The sequence below is a fragment of the Physeter macrocephalus genome, chromosome 14, assembly GCF_002837175.3.
Source record: "Physeter macrocephalus isolate SW-GA chromosome 14, ASM283717v5, whole genome shotgun sequence".
In the NCBI taxonomy this organism is placed as follows: domain Eukaryota; kingdom Metazoa; phylum Chordata; class Mammalia; order Artiodactyla; family Physeteridae; genus Physeter; species Physeter macrocephalus.
Window position 1 is genome coordinate 53,471,665 of NC_041227.1, and position 18,932 is coordinate 53,490,596.

General features: G+C 52.3%; 1 protein-coding gene across 4 annotated transcripts in view; it reads right to left on the reverse strand.

Moving 5' to 3' along the window:
• Window positions 1-111: 111 nt before the first annotated feature.
• Window positions 112-18,932, reverse strand: part of PMM2 (phosphomannomutase 2) — a 25,327-nt gene continuing 6,506 nt past the window's right edge. The window contains exons 3-9 of one of the 4 annotated variants that reach the window (XR_008619099.1): window positions 18,295-18,371; window positions 17,521-17,612; window positions 14,782-14,881; window positions 14,595-14,670; window positions 13,213-13,328; window positions 3,744-5,398; window positions 112-2,364 (exon numbers count right to left, since the gene is read on the reverse strand). Coding sequence is in view for 1 of the 4 variants with exons in the window: in XM_055089871.1 (XP_054945846.1) it covers window positions 5,294-5,398; window positions 13,213-13,328; window positions 14,595-14,670; window positions 14,782-14,881; window positions 17,521-17,612; window positions 18,295-18,371 (566 nt within the window). In the remaining 3 variants the exon portion in view is untranslated. Of the gene's footprint in view, window positions 5,399-13,212; window positions 13,329-14,594; window positions 14,671-14,781; window positions 14,882-17,520; window positions 17,613-18,294; window positions 18,372-18,932 lie in introns of all 4 variants that reach the window. The other 3 variants (XR_008619098.1, XR_008619097.1, XM_055089871.1) reach the window with 3 other exon arrangements.

Genomic DNA, 18,932 nt, shown 5'->3' on the forward strand with positions numbered 1-18,932 from the left:
GGAGGGTCTGTCCGAGCCCCACCCGGGACTGGGTCGGGTGGTCTTCCCTAGGCCACAGCCCCACATCCCTGGAGGAAGGCTCAAAATCCCCAGATCTGGCCCTCTGGGTAGTGACATGGACCTTGTGTGTTTTCCCGGGAGGAATTCCCACCCAAGCGGCCCCCTGTGTCTCTCCTCGGCCCTGGGCAGAGCAGGCTTTTCTTTCTGGTTCTCAGCTGGTTGTTCAGGGGGCTGGGAGGGGTGGGAAGTGGGGCGAGGTTGGTACCTTTGCAGTGGGAGGTGTCACAGCTGGGTGTCTGGGAGCCCGGAGTCCTACACCTGGCAGCGACGTGCTCAGAGGCGAATCCTAACTCTCTTCGAAGCCTGGTCCTTTCTGTCTGTCTTCAGGTTGAGTGATCCTGGCTCAGCAGCCCCCTCACTGAGGTGGTGGGTGGGAGAGGGGAGTGTGGAGGGGGGAGGCTGTTTAAGACCAGACCTTTCTCTGGATCCATCTAGAAAAGAGCACGTGGTTTGCTTCCTGAGAGCCTGGTAAAGTCAGAAGTTGAAGGGGAAATACACCTTTGGTGGGGTTTTCTGGAAAACTGGTGTGAAGAACTGCTTAGGATTTTCTTTTTTTTTTTTTTATTTCATAACTGAAGTTCTCACCAGAGCCAGCTCTGTTTGCACTTTGTTGCCGACATTGCAAACCTTTGTAGATATTTCCAGTAAACAAATCCTTAGGATTTTCTTTGCTGTGGTTTGGTCTGGCTTTAGTTGTGTTTTAAAAATAGCAATAGCTGGGAAATACGTCTTGAAATATGTGGCCTGTATGTAGTCAAGTGTCCATTTGTCAGCGCAGGGAGGCGAGCCCTTGAAAGACGACAGCCTAATCCAGTGTCTTAAATCTGTGAATTTTTGCAAGGGGGTGGAAGGCCAGAACTATTTTGCTGAGGACTGCTGTGTGTGTGTGTGTGTGTGTGTGTGTGTGTGTGTGTGTGTAAGGCCAGAACTATTTTGCTGAGGACTGGTGTGTGTGTGTGTGTGTGTGTGTGTGTGTGTGTGGAAGGCCAGAACTATTTTGCTGAAGACTGGTGTGTGTGTGTGTGTGGAAGGCCAGAACTATTTTGCTGAAGACTGGTGTGTGTGTGTGTGTGTGTGTGTGTGTGTTTAAAGTATAACTGACCTATAACACTATGTTAGTTCCCTGTGCACAACACAGTGATCTGATATTTTCATACATCACAAAATGACCACCGGAGTTGTTTTAAATAGGCAAGTAAGTGTATTGGTTACCAGTATGCTGTGAAACATCGTAGTTAAGGACGTTGATCCTATTTCCTGGCCTGTCGTGCCCCTCGAAGGGTCCTCCTGCCTCTGCCTTCTGCTGCCCCGCGGTGGCCTTCTCCCCTCCAGCCTTGGATGGTCCCCAGGTGGCCCCTGGAGACCTGTCTGTTGGGTACAGACCACGCTTCCAGAGCCACTTCACGAGACCCATGCAGGCTCCCAGAGGTCGAGAGCCTGCGCCTTCCCTCCACCTGCTCCCACAGGTGTCCACTGCCTTGTCCTCCCCTTGGCCCATGGTTGGGGCTCCGTGTGACTTGCCAGCCCGCCAGCGGGCTGGGAGTTGGATCTGCTCTTCTGAGCTAAACTTTGGGCTCTCTCGCTGTGTCGACTCCTTTGTAAATGGTTCTTGCTCTGTCCTTCCTGGTGACCACATCTTTCTCAGTCAGAGCTGGAAGGGACCCCTCCCCACTCAAGCACAGTCTCAAGTTACAGAAACTCCGGAGGCTCTGGGAGGCTCTGGGAGGATGGACGTTGGGCGCTGGGCACAGAATCCGGATTCCTGACTGCAAGTCTCCTCCCACCAGCACCATTCTCTCAGTAAAGTCTGTTTTGCTTTTATGTGAGGCTCTGCGTTACATGTTAATGGAATCTGGCTGCTGCCAGGGAGCTTTTCCTTGAAGCCAGCAGATAAGGGCGTCTCCCCAAAGGAGGCTGACAGTCATTCTACTTTGCAGTCTGGTTTTCTGGGGGATGAATAAGAAAATGGGATCGGCCCTTCTTCCTCAATCGTCATCCTCGTGCGTAGGCAAGCTTAGCAGTGGGATGTGGCTTAGTGACAACAGAAAATGCCACTTACGTGGTCAGCCATGGATAAACGCCCTGTTGATGCATTTAAATTAGTCCTGTGTGAGCCGGAGCAGAGTCTGACCAAGGGCGGTCCAGCGGAGGAAAGTAGGGAAGTGCGAGGGGAGGCAGCCCAGGTTCTCGGTTTCCAGGAGCGCAGCAGGGAGCTGCAGGGGGCACGGAGGCTGCGAAGGTCTTCCTTGGCCAGCGCTTCCCTCGGGAGGTAGATAATGGCTTTGGGTGTGCAGAGGTGAACATCTTCATTGTAAAAATAGACAGATTTTTAGAGTGCATTAGGAAAAATTATAACCAGCCCATCGAACCTGATTTGGGAAAGGCCGGAGTAGGCATTGAACCCCAAACAGATGTGGTGCCATGCGGCTCGAGGGAGGGAGGGTTTGGCAGAAGCCAGGGTGAGGGGGGCGGGGGGTGGGCAGATGTGGAAGGGAGCCTGGAGGCCTGGCCGAGTTGGCCCTGTCTGGGCAGGAGAGGGAAGCAGCCCTCGGAGAGGAAGTGATTCAGGGCCACCTAGGCCACCTTCGCCTCACCGAAATGTCTGCCAAACTTGTTTCTTGCTGGTCCTCCAGTCACTCCCCGCCGGGGAGCTAGACAGACACAGACGTACCCTTGACGGGCCTCCCCGGCCCCTCCCTCGGGATCAAGTTCAGGCTCCTCACTGAGCTTTATATGGGCCTTCCCCGCGGCCAGTAGCTACTAGTGGTCTTTCCCTTGAGGCTTCTTAAGCCCTAGAGCCCGGGGCTACATACCTGGTCAGCTTCTGCAGTGCAGGGGGTGGGGGCAGGTGGTGGAGAAGGGGAGGAGGAAGCTTTCTTAACAGCCCCACGCTGACCTGGGGCAACCTCTTTGCTTCCCTCTTGCTCAGCATTTAGCTACCGTGTTTACATTTCTTGTGATGTTGTCTACCATCCTGGAACCGCAGAAGGCTGAGGGAATGACTTATCCTCTTCTGTCAAGCAGAGTTGACAGTCCCGTCTTACAGGGTTTCTGGGGATGATTAAGTTAGCGATAGCTCACACTAAGTGCTTCACTGAAGTTAACGCGATTAAGTTACATGTGTGGTAGGGACTATAATCCCATTCGACAGATGAGCAAACTGAGGCTGGGGTGAACTCGTCCTCCACCACAGCCAGTCAGCAGCAGAACTAGGATCTGAATCCTGGCAGCCGGCTCTTACCTGCCAACGACAGAAGCTGCTGCTTTGCGAGCACGTGTAAGGCATCAGCCGCTGCTGCCTGCAGGTTACTTACCTACTATTACCTGATGTCCCCACCACAGAGCCCGGCTGGGGAGGCCCTTGGGGAGGGGGGGCGGGTGCTGGGGAAAGCCTAAAGAGAGAAGAGGTGGGATACATGGCCGGGGAGCTTGGACCAGGATAAGACGACAGCAGCAGGGGAAGGATGGCGCAGTCTGAAGTCGTTGGACGTGGGGAGGCAGGCTGAGGGAATTGTGACAGTGCAGGGGAGGGGGCCCAGGCTGATGGCCTCGGGGTACCTGTGCAGGGCGGAGAAACAGCACACCCTCCACCTCATGAAGGTTGGGACAAGTCTGAGTAAGACTCAGTTGTCTCGCTTTGATATATAAGTTAAGGAAACTTCTAGGGAATACTGGATCCTTACCCAGTGGGCAGAAAAGCCTGGAGGAAGGGTCTATGCCAGTTGGAAAGTACAACCCCCAACATCGTGGAAACGTCAGCGTCGCAACGAGTGGCACCTCAGGTCCAAGAGGGCTGAGCTCTTTCCCCCAGAATCTGAGAAGATACCAACTGACTTAACTCGAGGAGAAAACAGTAATCAGAATGAAAAATAGGAAACAATAAAATCACTTTAGTTTGTTACTTTTCATTTTGAAAGATCATTACAGTATCGTGTAAAATTCAGCCAGGAAGGATGCCACAGGACGGCAGAGTCCTGGAAACCAGTGAGAACTGTCACCCCAGTGTGTGGCCCTGGGCAGGTGAGGGGGCTGACCTCGCAGCCTGGCACTGATCCTGAGCTGAGACAAGCTGGGCTGGGGGAGGGTTGGGGGGAACCAGCTTCCTCTGTGATGAAGGTACCTGGTCGGGGCCGAGAGGTGGGCTACTCAGAGCACCTCTGCAATCTCCACTTCAGATTCAGGTCTGCAAGCCCCCAGCAGAGGCCATGCCTGGACTGACGCCGGCCCCGGCACTGGTCTGTGGAGGGAGATGCTCAAAAGCAACACAGCAACCGTTTTCTTGGAAAGCTCTCTTCCGTGTTCTGTGCTGTGGACGAGGCTCCGAGCTGCCTTCCAGTTATACAAGGAACTTGCAGAAGGCGGGAGGGAGGAGTGAGGGTTGCAGGCCTGACCACGGCAGGGCTCATTATTCAAAGATCGGCAGAGAAACAGTACAGCTCCTGATCTGTTAGTTCAGGCTCTCCCCTGATCCCTGAGGAACTAGGGCACACAGGCCCTGGGGACAGCAGGAGGTTCTTTGGGTGAAGTGCGACCACCCCAGTTAGTCTCTGGGCCTGGGCTCAGAGCTGCGTGCCGGGAGGGCCGTGTGCCAGTTCTCGGCGGGGTTGCTGGTTCCACTGCCTCTGTCCCAATGGCTAGGAAACCAGTGGGCTCTTCAAAGTGTAGTGGATACAGAGCTACCCCTGCTTCCTGGGCCAGCTAGGTGCAAAGTCCCCGGGGTCAGTGGTCACTCGGCCAGTGTTCTCACGGGGGAGCTACATTTCTGGAAGTGTTTTCAACCATCTGTTCCAGGGTCAGATCACTGTAAACATCCTGTCCTTTCTTTCTCATCACCAAAGCCCCCCTCCTGGTACTGATGCAGAGGGTCCCAACGTGAATATCTGTTACATTTTCCACGGGACCCATGAGGAAAGAGGGAGGGTCCAGGCACACTCGTTCTTCCTGTATCATTCTAGAATGATGGGGAAGTTTAAAAACAAAAAAACCCCAGGTGTACTGTGATCACACATATCAGGGCAGGGCTGGGGGTCCTGAGACTTGGGGTGGGAACGAAACCCTCTGTTGGAGGCAGTCCTTTGAACCATTCTCGACAAGCCTTTTCTACTCCCTTCTGGCTGCTTCTAGCACTGGAGGCGGAGGGCCATTTCCCTGCTGAGTGAGGACCCAAGTGACAACTGTACAGTGGGCTGGGGGTGGGCGTGGCGGGACCCCCCTTCCACGGGGAGAGGGATGGTCAACAGCAGAAGAGCCCCTCACAGATCCTGCGTGTGTCCTCGGGCGCCGTCACGGTGTAGCCCACCGTCCTCGGGTCTGCGAAGATCTCGTGGTCGTTCCCGCCCTGTGAAGACACGGCGCAAGTGCAGGTGCCACCTGGCTCCTCCTGGGCCAAGGCTGCTGCCACCCAGGGGCCTGGGGCCACCAGAGAAATAGGACCAGAAATGAGGACCCTGCGATTTTACCAGGCGGGGAGCATCTTTTCTTAGCCCCCAGGAGAGGAACAAGGGTACTGTCGTACCGAGAAAGGGTTTTTCACCTTCCCGTGAACTGCAGTTTAGCTTTGGAACATGCAATTATGCCTGTGAAAGAAATCACGATGTTCCCGTGAAGATCTGTCTAAGGCTTATTTTTCTATCAAGAAAGCAGAATTCTCACCGCCATCAATTTGTTTTAACCGCATCCAAACTTTCCTAAGAGGTCACGGGGGACTGTAGGAGGGCAGACAGTCCAGAGCAGCACTGCCCTCGAGACTTTCTGTGATGATGGACACGGTCCATCTCTGAGCCGACGGAGGCCACACGTGAGGCCTGTGACAGAGGGACTGAGTCTGATTCACTGAAGTTTAAATAGGCCCACGTGGCTGGAGTCTGAGCCTGGTGGCCTGGGCTCAGATCCTGGTCTAGCACTGGTAGGGGAGGGTATGTGGGCAGCTCCCATCTGTGATATGGGGATCGTGGCGGAACTTCGCCCAAAGCGCCGAGGCCACTGGTGGGCGAGCAATCCTGGGGCAGCACCAGCACGCAGCTAGCTCCGCGTCCTAGCGTTTTCATGCTTCCTTCCCCCTGGTGAGCCCCTAGGAGTTGAGGCCCGGGTCTGGAAGGGCCCAGGCAGGCTGGGTGCGGGGGATCCTGTGACTGTGGCTCGCCTACTCTGTGCTGCACCCCCTTCCCCAGTCCTGTCTCAGGGGAATGCTGCTTCCACAACCCACAGCCCTGCAGGAAAGCCCCTGCTTCGCTTCTCATGGAATTTCCTATATTTTCCTCATAACATTGGATAAGCAGTCTAACGCAAAATCTTGAAAAAAAAAATCGATTAGTTTATAATGTGATGAAAATCACTGCAGAGAAAATGGATTTTTTTCATAAAACACAGAGCATGAAGCCAGTATGGAGAAAACGATTCTGTACGAAAATGACATCCTTTAAACAACTGACACCTGAAATTACGGCTGCTCTCATCTTTGTAAGAACCACCCACCCCCAAACAGACAGCTTCCCTAGGAGGAGGTAAAGTTCACAGACCTCACGAGGGCCCACGCACTGGGTGGAGCCATGTTGGGAGGCCATGACCTTGGAGCCACACTGGGGAATGTTCTTTCCCAGAAGCCTGCCAAGCCTTGCGCGGGCCTCATGAATTTATGTCCTGTGAAGGGGCTCTTGTCATTCAGCTGGCCCCCAGTTCATGGCCAGCATCTCCTAAACAAGTACACGTGAAGACAATTCTTATGACAGAAAAGATTTCTCTTAGGAACGGCCTGGTGTGGGGAAACCAGCACAGAGCACCTAACCAAGGAAGAAAGAACTGCTCTATTCAGAAAAACCCAGCACCCACCTGGGGACACTTTCACTCCAGTGTCACTCACCGACCCTGGAGGGAGGGGTTAGTTTTCACGGATTAACCCTACAAACCTTGTGCAGAGCTCACTACCCTCCAGGCAAGGTCTCAGAAGCTGGAGATACAGTGGCAAACAAATGAAGTCCACCTAAGGGCTGCCTTCCAAGCTTACATTTAAGATGGACAAAAACAGCTCCGTGGATGCTTTGCCGGCATCTGCAAAGAATAAGGGGAGGGGACCAGGGTGACAGAGGAGAGGCCTTTGAGCAGAGGCCTGAAGGAAGAGAAGGGACAAGTCCTGTAACCGCCCATCCGGGAAAGACTGCCAGCTGGGCTAGAGCCTGCCGGGCTAGAGCCTGCCGGGGAGGGGCTGGGCCGTGAGGCCTTGCAGGTCTAGACGAGGACTTGGGATTTTATGTGAAGCCTCCAGAAATCCAGGAGCCAGGCTTCACACCATCAGGTTCACTTCACAAGAGGAACCTTCTGGAGAATGGATGGGGGATGAGGACTCAAAAGCGTAAGCAGAGGAGAGTCAGGAGGCTCCAGCCCCCAGCCAGGGCGCAAGGCAGACAGAAGCCACTCTCTGGGGAGCAGGACCTCTGGAGCAGGAAGGCTCACAGATGCCACGCCTGCCCCACCCTGGAGAGGGTGTCCCGGGTGCCCAACAGATGCCTCACCTGACAGAGGGCCTGCTGGTGGCGACGGTGGGGAGCTGTTCATGGAAGGAGGCTGAGCCCTGCTGCCTTGTAAGCCACTGACTCGTACCAAAGCCAGGTCCAGAGATTCCAATCGCCCGGGAAGGAGAAACCTCCTGCAGCCCGGTGGGGCCCGCTGCTCTCAGAGGGCAGCAAAGCTGCACTGCCCGCACTGCCCACATCTCCCGCAGGGCAACTGGCCTCAGAGCGGGCGGGCTCCCTCCTGGGGCTGCACAGACATTGCAAGCCAGACTCGGAGTGAGGTCGGGAGAAGCAGAACCGAAACACCAAGCTAGTGAGTGCCACCCACTAGAAAAATAAGGCTACAGTGAACAGGAAACTTCAAAACTGGATTTGCATGTGCACCAAAGGTTACTGGATTCCTGCTAGGCAGGCTCAGCCACCCGAAAGCTCCAAAACAAAGCTCCTGTTTCCTGGGAGAAGACGGAGGGAGGGGCGGGGCGAAGGGATGAATAAGTGATCGTGTTTCCGTTAAGGGGTACCTGGCAGGCCCAAAGTAGAGGCCCCGGATCACCGCAGGCTGCCCATTAATGTTTAATCCCTACAAGGCCAAGGTCTGGGCCGACAGGAGGAGGGTCGCAGCGAAGGCCAATTATCTTGCATCAGTGTCCCCGGCCAGCCGGCTGCGTGCCCTGCTCCACATGACCTGACACGACTTCCAGGGGGTCTCTGCTGTGTGGATACCTGCCCGTGGCACAGACAAGCTCTCTAGCTGCACATGGACGTTTACCTCGGGTAGTTCAGTAAGCACTTAGCCAATTTCTATCCATTATGGGTACAAAGGCCACCAAGACAAAGGCTCAGCCTTCAACGATCCCAGAGCAGGGGTTCTCCCCTGGCTGCAAGTGACAGCCACTGCAGGAGCTTTAAGAATACATCAGTAAAACTCGGAAAGAACAAGAGACATGGGGGCCAAAGGCCCAGGATGCACTAAGAGCTCCCGTGCCTGGGTGTCTCTGGCCACAGGAGAGCCGGGTGCCCAGGGCTTATGCAGGAGGATGGGGACCCGAGGACTGGCTACTTGACTGCGGTGTGTGCTGCTCTCCCGGTAAGTCAGAATTAGCTGCGGATGAAAACAACCTCAAACAACTTTCACGTTTGAAAATGAATGCCCTTAGATAACTGTGCTAATTTTTTTCCTAGAAAGAAGTAAACAGCTATGGTCAAAAACAGCCTGGCCCTAGGGTCATGAGGTTTTGAAAGCGATCAGGTGACTCCAAGGTGCCTCCAGGGCTGAGGACCAGCGGCTCAGAATCTAGTGATGACCAGGCTAGGGGTGGGGCTGACGCCCCTGGGTGATGCCCCTTAGGGTCTGGTGATGGCTCTGGCACAGCTCCCCTCATCCGTAAAACGGGGTTCAGAGATGCGTGAGGGGCCCTGGCATGGGAGCGCACTGGGGAGATGCTGACGCTGTGGACACCAGTGAGCCCTGGGGGCCCGAAGCCTGGGTCTCCCTGAGCAGGAGCGTTGGGGTAAGGGATGCTCCTGCCTTGGGGTGGGGCTGGTCCACCATCCTGTTCTCTGGACCAACGAGGCCACCAATTCTGGGGTCGGAAGGAAGGCAGGCCCCCAGTGGACACATGGGACCCGTGGTTTCCCTGCACAGCATCTGGCTTCCTGTCCTCCCACAGGGGGCCCGGGGTTCTCCTCAGTAGGGTTGAGAGCCTCTAATCTGGTCCAACCTCCTCCAGGAGGCTCAGACCACAGGGAGCAGCGATTTGCCCTGGGTCCCTCCAGGAACGAGCGACACCCTCACCACGCTAACCTAAGCCTGCCACCAGCCACACAAGACCTGGGTCTCAGATTCTGCCACAGAAACAAACAAGCAGTCAGGCAGGTCTGTCCCAAGGACACATTCTGCACTTCTGTTAGCCCTAAGGAGCCTTGGGAGCCCTGGAGATGCCAGGAGATGCTGGGAGATGCTAGGCACGCCGAGGAAGCCCAGGCCCCGGCCAAAGGCCTAACAGAATCTCAAGGGTCACTGGGTACCACTCACAAGGGCAACCTGTCGCCCATCCCGCAGGCCTCCAATCTCACAGAGCAACCTCAGTACTAGGTGAGCCTTATCACAACTTCGTTAAAAGCAGGAGCCTCTGGATGCAGGCCAGGCCCGCTGCTGGGAAAGAGGCACATCCCCAACTACCTTCCCTTTAAGACCTCTCACTTTGTTCGGTCCTTCTGAAGCGGACCCACAACCCCCTGGACGGCCCGGGGCACTGAGGCTTAGACAGACTCGCGTGTGGTCACCGCGCCAGGCTTTTGGGGGGCAGACTTGGGTGCTCTCGGTTTCCAAGCCTACCACCTCATGCTGACCGTAAAGGATGAGCAGTCTTAGTGTTTTGGAAGTGAGAGGGGAGAATAAAAAGGGCAGGGGCTTCCAGACTGCACTCAGAGAGTGGCTGGCCCTCTGCGGGGGGGGGGCCCGCGTTCCCTGCCTCCCCCGGCTGTGGCGCGGACCGCGGGAGACGGCGTGGAAGTGTCCTGCTCAGGGGTGACGCTGAGGAAGCACTTGAAAAGCTTCGTTTCCTTCGTCTCTTCAATTTGACATTTTTATTTTTCAATAGACAGCACCTTCACGCAGCTCAAAAATTTAAAACCGGGTCTTGTCACAGCGGTAAGTCTCTCTCATCCTCGTCCCACCCCCACGGTAACGCTGTAATTTGGGGGTACCCTTTCACACCCCCCGTGTGCACTTACAAGCGGACACGAAGAGAGATGATCTCTGTCTTTACACCAAAATGGAGCCTCTTACCAGCACTGCTCCACACCAGCTGTGCTCATGCTACCTGGCATTCCGCTGTGTGGCTGGACCCCCGTTTATTTCTCCATCTCCTCCTGCAAAGGGCGGGGTTGTTTCTGGCCTGCCCCTCTCTGTAGCCCTTTCTACACACGTAGGCGTGAACTGAGAGCCGAATTAATCAAAGTGGAACTGCGGAGTCACACCCATCAGTGGGTAATGCTCACGAAGTGTTCCAATGGGTTTTCACATCGCCCCGACTTCAAGTCAGGATGTTTTTTACAAGAAGCATTAAACAAGCAGAGGCATCCTGGGAATTCGGCAAGGCCAGGGCTGAGCTGGCAGGCGCAGCCCCCTGGAGAGCCAGGCAGAGCAGCCTGGGTGCATCTTCCCAGGCGCTGGCCATCTCCCTCCCTGCAGCAAACCGAGCCCCCCGCCACTCCCACCAAAGGCCGGGCCCAGGGCCTGTAAGCTGAACTAGGAGCTGGGCGTCGATGGACGCTGCCTGTTGTGGCTGCCGGGGCGGATGAGGGAGTCTCCAGGACTAACGAAGATTTAGAAGAGCCAGGGCCAGCCTCTTCCCTCTGCTTTCTGGAGGTGCTCGGGGCGGGGGCCGGGGGAGACACGGGGGGCTCGATGCAACATCAGACTGCGGCCGAGCTGCCAGGCAGGCGTCTAAGCCTGCTGAGCTTGGCAGGGAAAGGGCTTTTTACTGACAGCGCTTAGCCCTGGGAGCAGGCAAAAACATTTTGCCTTAGCGCAAAGAAAGAAAACAGCTTTCCAAATATCTATCACTGAATACGAAAAGAAGCTGAAAGCTAGTATTTGGACTGCTCAGTGCCTCAGGCTGTTTTAAAAGATTTAGATGGCTGGACTGCTAACTCCCATCTCCAGGAAACCACTGATAAAAAAGATCAGAGAGGAGGGCAAAGAATGATGCAAGAGTGTTTCCTACAGTGCTCGTGAGGACAACAAAGAGCCACAAACCCAAAGGGCCTCTGCCAGGGAAATGGGTAAATAATCTGTGCCTAAATGCTAGAATGTTATACGGCCATTACAAGCTTATTTTCAAAGAACATTCCCTGACGTGGGGGGAACAAAATATGTTAAGAGAACAAAAGCAGAAACCAGTGAACACACCGTGTCCCACATTTGGGGTCATATACATTGCAAAGAGGCCGAGAGGCATGTCAGCTGTGATTTACAAGTGACTTTTCCTTTCTTCTTCATGCTTTTTCTGATTTTCTACAATGAATGCCTATTAATTAAGAATGGGGGGGGAACCTCCCTTCGATAGTATCCATTTTTTAAAAGTAGGTAAGATTAAAAAAATATATAACTGACGTGTGGTAATGCAGTGGTTAAAAAGAAAACTCTCTAATTCCCAAATGAAGAATTCCCCAAAGATGTTGTTTTCTGATTATCTCAAGAACTGAATTCCATCCTGCAAAGTCCCAGCTGAGGCTTACATACGGCAAGAACGTCATCATCACAGAACAATCTGCCTCAGCCCATCTGAAGAGCTGTCTTCTCAGACTGCAGGAATCAGCACAAAGCTGGGAGGATGGGCGGGAGGGGTGGGGGAAGAGGGGGGACCGGCGAGGGCAGCTTGTGGGATCCTAGTTCCCCGACCAGGAACTGAACCCGTGGCCCCCTGCAGCGGAAGCATGGAGTCCTGACCACTGGACGGCCAGGGAATTCCCCCAGTTTTATAATTTGGAAAGCAGGACATGAGACTATACTATCCAGAAGTCCCTTTCACGATGGAAGACCAGCACGTGGAGATCTTACTGAAAAAGGCAGGTCCACACAGGAGAGACCTTAGCCAAACAGCACGCATTTTGGGTGGACGGGGGGTTGGAGGGATTAAAAACTCCATCCATGCAGCCTTTCCGCTGCTGCAGTACAGCCACAAAGCCTGAGACAGGAGCCTGATGGCAAGGTAGCTACCACCACTGGGTGGCCCGTGAGAGGGAAGCAGAGAGGCACGGGGGTGCCAGAGAAAGGTAAAGGGAGGCGGCCCGGGCTGGGCAGTGACCATCGGGGGCTGAGCCTCCTCTGGGCCTCGACGGCGGCAGAGCCCCTCCATCCAGCCCCTTGGGGATCCACCTGTCCTAAGGAGAGCCTCGCCTGCTACCTCGGCGGCTCTGGGGAAATTCCTCCTGCTGGCCTCTCAACACCTGGCTCTGCTCTCAGTCCCCAATTTATTTTATTTTTTTTGGCCACGCTGAGAAGCTTGAGGCATCTTAGTTCCCCAACCAGGGACTGAACCTGTGCCCTTGGCAGTGAAAGCGCCGAGTCCTAACCACTGGACCGCCAGGGAATTCCCATCAGTCCCCAGTTTAGATTCGGTCCCGGACTTGGGATTTCCGACAGCACCCCCAGAACTGCCTCCTGCCCCTCAGTGTGTGATGCCCAGGCCTGACCCCCCACCTCTCATCTCTCCTGAATTCCAGACTCAGGAGACTCTTGGTCCTCCTACCATTTAGGACTCCTAGTGCCCAACCTAAATGAATGCCCCTGGGGAAAAAACACGGCAGAAACATGAAATAAAAACGGCAAGGGCTTTGAAACACAAAGAGGATCCGATGACAGCACTGGGTCTCGTTCCGGAAGGCGCTCGAGGTGGGTGACGCTTAACTCAAAGCCAAACTGAAAGGCTCCACCCTTGCCTTCAGAGGTGTCGGGTGTCTGAGCGCAGAGAAGAGGGGCTCCATCACCCCCCTCTCATAGGACAGAAGCCATTACTCAGTTTGAGCTGGGCTGCCAGGTGAAGTGTGGCTGGGGGGAGAAAAGCCCATCTGTCCGCTTCCCCCCTCTTCAAACCCAAATTGAACAATGAAACTGCAAAAACACTTCCATACTTACTGGCATGGTTTTGTCACCAAAGAAATAAATGGTCTTATAGCCGTCCTTTTCCACATGTCCCAGGCAATACCTCTTGTCCCATCCGTCAGGGAAGACATCAAAGCTGATCTGGCCTCCTGCCGAGCGGAGAGGGAGACACACAAGCTAAAGGTGAAAAGGAGACTAATGATATGTCACTGAAAGAAAATGTGTCCTTTGATCTTGTCGGCAACTGGAGTGGCGAGGTTGATTTTTATTACCTCAGTTTGCTAATTACAATACTTTACGGGTAGGTTCTAGAAATTAATTCTTGCATGATTTTTTTTCTCCAACGCAATTTCACCTAAAACCTAAATATCTAAAGTCTAAAAAAGAGACACAGAGTGCTGACTCAGAGTGAGACCCACAATGGCTTTGCACCCGAGTGGTCGCAGAGCGGGCTTAAACGAAGCCCAAAGCAGGCCGGTGAAAGAGCTGCGAACGGCTTTCTTCAGCCGCGCTCCCCTGGAGCTGCACTGTGCGCGCGGCGGAGAGGCCTGGGAGCAGGATGCATCCAGCTCGTCGTGCAGGAAAATGAAAATCCCACGGACGGGGATTGCCAGGCAGCTTTCTTGGGCAACAAAAACCCTTTCAGAGCTGTGTCAGGGAAGATGTTCATCTCACAGTTCAAGGATACTTAACAAGCCCCCCATTCATCTTTTACACAGAGGCCCTCTGCAATTCCAGTTTTCTGGCAAGCGTACACTTATTTGAGCTGGTGAAAGGAGAGGGCTTTAAGTATGGCTTGTCAGCACCGACAGCAGAAATCGGTCTGTTTAAAGCGTTTGACAGGCATATTCCACCAAAAAGCGAGGCAGAGACATCAGCGCTGCAGGAAGAGCCACATGCTGGCCTGTCACTATGAACAGAAATTTCGTGAACCTAGACAAGCGCCTTCCTCTTTCTGGGCCTCGGCTTCTTGATTCGTAAAACCAGCCCAAGTGACTTCGAAGGTCCCTTGCCATTCGAACATTACAGGATTCCAGAACACATTCAGTCTACGTGATCTAAAAGACCCTGTCCCACCTCTCTCCTACAGAGTCACCCATGAGCTAGCTGTCTTCTGCCCAAAGGTGTGGGGATAAGTTCTCACTCTTCATTAAGCAAGTTGCTCTTATTTTTGACTAGGAGAAGTGCAGGGAGGAAGAATCCTGCTGGGCGAGGATTTAGAACCAAACCCAGCAGCCTGGAAGGCATCTCCTAACCTGAGTCTCGGCTAGCGCTGATCAGGCAGGAGGGCAGTTTCCTGCCACGGACGGCCCAGCTGCAAACTCGTCACCGTCCAAGTTCAAGAGCACACCGGCCCACAACCACCTCCCGGCAAATGGCTCCCAGAGTGTGAAGCCCGCCTGAATGCATGATACCTATGGAAAACGTGAGGCCTTTCCCTGCAAACTCTTTCCGCAGATCCTCCACGAATTTCTGTCTTATACTTTCTTTCTGAGGAAAACAAAAACATACCGATAGTCCACTGCATTAGAAGCACACTTTCTTGGCCACAGAGGTGCACACCACACATCCATACACCCCAGCTATTTCGTAAAGACTCACCTGATCCAGTTCGTAGAACTCAATGCGTTCTTCTTGGCTGCAGCTTCTTCCGACGGGGGACACATTCAACATCCCATTTCGGAATTCGATGAAAGTACCCCTGGGGAGGAAGAGGGGACGGAGGTCCCAGAGATACATAATTTATTTGAGCAACACAACAGATGGATAGACAGGCTAAAAAGCGGGCCAATTCCAGGGACGTCCCTGGCGGTCCAGTGGCTAAGACTCCGCACTTCCACTGCAGGGGGCATGGGTTCGATCCCTGGTCGGGGCATTAAGATCCCGCATGCCGAGGTGTGGTCAAAAAAAAAAATAAGTGGGGCAATTCCGAAGGCAGAGGCGGGTGTGATCAGCCTTTGGCGGTGCTGTGCTGGGCCATGTGGTGGCCATGAGCCTCAGGTGGCTAGAGAGCCCTGAAAACTGTGGCTGATCTGACCTGAGATGAGAGTTCACAGATTTCGTATGAAAAAGGAGTGTAACCATCATTGACAAAGCTTTATACTGACTATATTTGAAATGACTATAGTTTGGATACAGTCGGTTAAATAAAACATATTAAAATTAATTTCACCTATTCCTCTCCATTGTTTTTTTTTTTTAAAACATGGCCACAGAAAGCGGAAAAAACGGCACATGTGGCTCATATTACATTTCTGCTGGACGGTGCTGCTCTTGAGCAGAGAATGTTATAGTTAACAAAGAGCTATGAAAATGATTACTAGCTCTTCAAGTTCCCTGAGGAATTTGAAAATATATGTCCCAGACACCTTTGCAAGTGACCTAGTGAAATGCTGATTTTTACTAAGAAAAGCGACACAGGAAAAGCTGCTGAGGATCCCCAGGTGAGCCTCAGTAATAATACTTCGAGGACACATGCCAGGCGTGGGGCTGGGACCAGATTCCACGCCAATGCCGCCACCTACCAGGGACCCTGGGCACCGCTCTGCTCTGAGCTCAGAAAGGGGCTAATGGCACTTGCTCTGAGCCCCCCCCGAAGGGGCTCCTGAAATGAAAAGTACCAGTTTATCTAAAAAACTGGGAAGCAAGTAAAAATAGCGGTATCTCCATCACTGGATCCCTCCCCTGCTGTGTTCAACTTGCAGAAAAAGAGGCAAATGATACAACAACGTATGTGCACCGAAGACACTTTTTCAAACACCCTGTCCCGGTTGTCCTGGACTCGGTACAGACCAGCCTGTCCCCTACACCTTCTACATCTACACTGGGGAATGGGGCCCTGGTGATCATTCCCAGGGGGGATCCTAGGCCTGTGGGTCCTAAGTTGTCAGAAAAAGAGGTCATGCCCAAGGCAGGGAGGGAGGCTGATGTACTGTAGAAAGGCTTCTGTTCTAAAAACCAGGACTAAGGCGTCTGATCAAGCATTCACTTCCCCCCTGAAGACCTGGACGATATGACGTCTTACTACACTTGCCTGGCGTGTGTGGCACATAGCGTTAGCCCCACGAGCAATGTGGGTAAACACCGATCAAGGAGGAACTCAGCTCTGCCTCCTGAATTCACCGGGTATCTCAGGCTAATTCAGAGTCACAGCTCTGCACGCTGGGCCCTCTCACTAGATGACATCCTCTTTGGAGGACAGGAGTGTATCTTATCCTTATTTTATCCTCCCTCAATGCTCAGCCCAAAGTAAAGACTGAACTGACCTGGGGTACATTATACGTTCACTTTCTACAATGGAGAATTTCTAATATACATAAAAGTCAACAGCACAGGATAAGGAACCCTCACGGGCCGTCTCCCAGCTGCCAGAAAGATGGACTTCGGGTCCCTCCTGTCTCATCCATCCCCCTGCCTGGGACAGATGTGAAAAAGAAAGCCCCTGCCCTCCAAGAGGAGGTGCCGAGCGGGGGCATCTGTTTCGGCAATTCTGGAAACAGGGCTCGAGCACTCTCGAAACTCCAGCATGTCTTGAAATTCAATCACCCTTTAAGAAATGTTTCACCCTCTAATCATTAGGGTGTTACACATTAAGTGCAGAAAACTGAGAAGATGAAAAGTATTTCAAAGAAACCACCTGAAATCTCATTACCAAGAAACAACCACCGTTAGCATATGGTCCGTTTTCTGCCAATCTTTTAACTGTGGGCGTGTGTGCACATTATTGTTGTTATTATTTAAAAATGGGAATTGAGATAACAGTATTCAGAACAAGAGGTAAGTTCCCGAATCAAATGCCTACCGCGGCCAGAAAAATGAGACAAGTGGCCCGTGAAAGACTGGGTGATGGGGAGGGGGCAGCGCTGCCCGCCAGGCTGCTGCCACCTAGGAGGGAGCATCGAGCTGAGCTGCCGGGTTTTCAGATGCTGCAGAAGCCGGAAACCCAGGTATTTTAAAGTGTGAAATCAGACTTTTAAATGATAGCACTTAATGCAGATTTTACTGAACGCCAGGGGCCAACTGAACTTGGCTTTGCATGGGCTTTGGCCCGGGGGCCTCCAGCTGAGACTCCTGAGCTGGGGCCTGGGCCGATGCTGCTTTTCCCACACTGCTGTTTCACAGGCATGTGCCTTAACTGATAGCCTTTGAAAGCATATAGTTTTCAACTTCCGTCACGTGGACGCACCATCATTTACGTAATCATCGGTCTACCGCTGGCTTTACAGAAGGTTTCCAGTGATCCCTTACTAAGCACCGGGCTTTGGAGTTAAGTTAGCTCCAACCCACCAGATGACATCACGCCATATTCCAGTGGAGCTTCTTTGCTAAAAGCAAACCCACCTCTTTTTCGGGAGTTTAATTTTCGCGATGTAGCTCAGACAGTAGTTGATTAAATCCTGGATTAGGGCCTCACCCAGGTGACATTGAATATTCTAGATAAAGAAAATACTGGAGTTACTTGACACAGTGGGAGGCCTTTTCAAAATGGCTTTCCAGCAAACCCAGGTCTTCAGCCTCTGTGGCTGGAGGGTCACCAAGCGGTGGTGGGGACACACCCCACTGCCTTTCTCCTTTTCTCCCTTTTTCTCTGGTTGAAAACATTAGGCAAACCAGAAAGGGCCTCATTCAAAACCATTTTCTGCTTCATTACTCAAGATTTTTGTATTCATTATCTCTCAAGTGCTTCCTGGAAGCCCCGAAGAGTTTATTGCTGCTGCCTTTTATTCAATTAAAATACCTGCAGACACTGATAGAAAATATATTTGTTCCACTTTGGCTTCCTCTTACATCTGAATAGAACGATCTTAATGGTAATAAGAGCTTCATGGTACCTCTTAGAAATGCTTGCAGCAAGGCAACTTGCCCTATAGTCTTTGCTACCATAATAGAAATATTAGATTAAGTAACCTTGAAAAAAATTATAAAAATTTAGTTAACAATTTGGAATGTGTACTAGTCACATGGTTCAATATCCAAAATGTAAAAAATACAGGGTGAAGATTCATTACCACTCTTCTCCCAAATATAACTCCCTGGAGGCATTCAATATCAAATACCTTTTTAGAAAACATTTCAACTAGTAGTACAGAGTAGTTTGGATACTTGCAAACCTACCTGTTTGCACAAGAGTTTCCCATCTTTGTATGCTACCAAGCCATTTTCTGGAAACACATAATCATATTTTTCAACCACTGCCAACAAAACAAAATTGAGAATGCAATGAATTGGACCCTGTGTTTCTATTTCTTGATTAACACTAATCACCAATAAAAATGCTAAACTCCAGTAATGACTGTGAAAGGCTATCTCATCTTAACAGATTGGGAGGGTGGAAAAAAAGCTCCTTAAAAACTTTTTTAAAAAGGCTCTTCATTATCAATTTAAAAGATGACAATTAGGCTGCAGATTGGAGACTTGGTGGGCACCTCGTACCTCTGCCTGCTTATTTGTAAAGGAAGGTGGGAGCCAATGATGGCTCCCAAACCCCACTGTGAATCTGCATCACCGGGGCAGTGATAAAAATCTGCAGAATTCCAGGCTCTGCTCCCAAAGTTTCTGAATCAGAATCTGCAAGGGCCAGGTTAAGAATCAGATTTTTTTTTTTAAAGCTCTTCAGGCGATTCCTTATATTCATTCACATTTGAAGACCACCCAAATAAATCTTTTTTTTTTTTTTTTTTTTTTTTTTGCATTACGCGGGCCTCTCACTGTTGTGGCCTCTCCCGTTGCGGAGCACAGGCTCCGGACGCGCA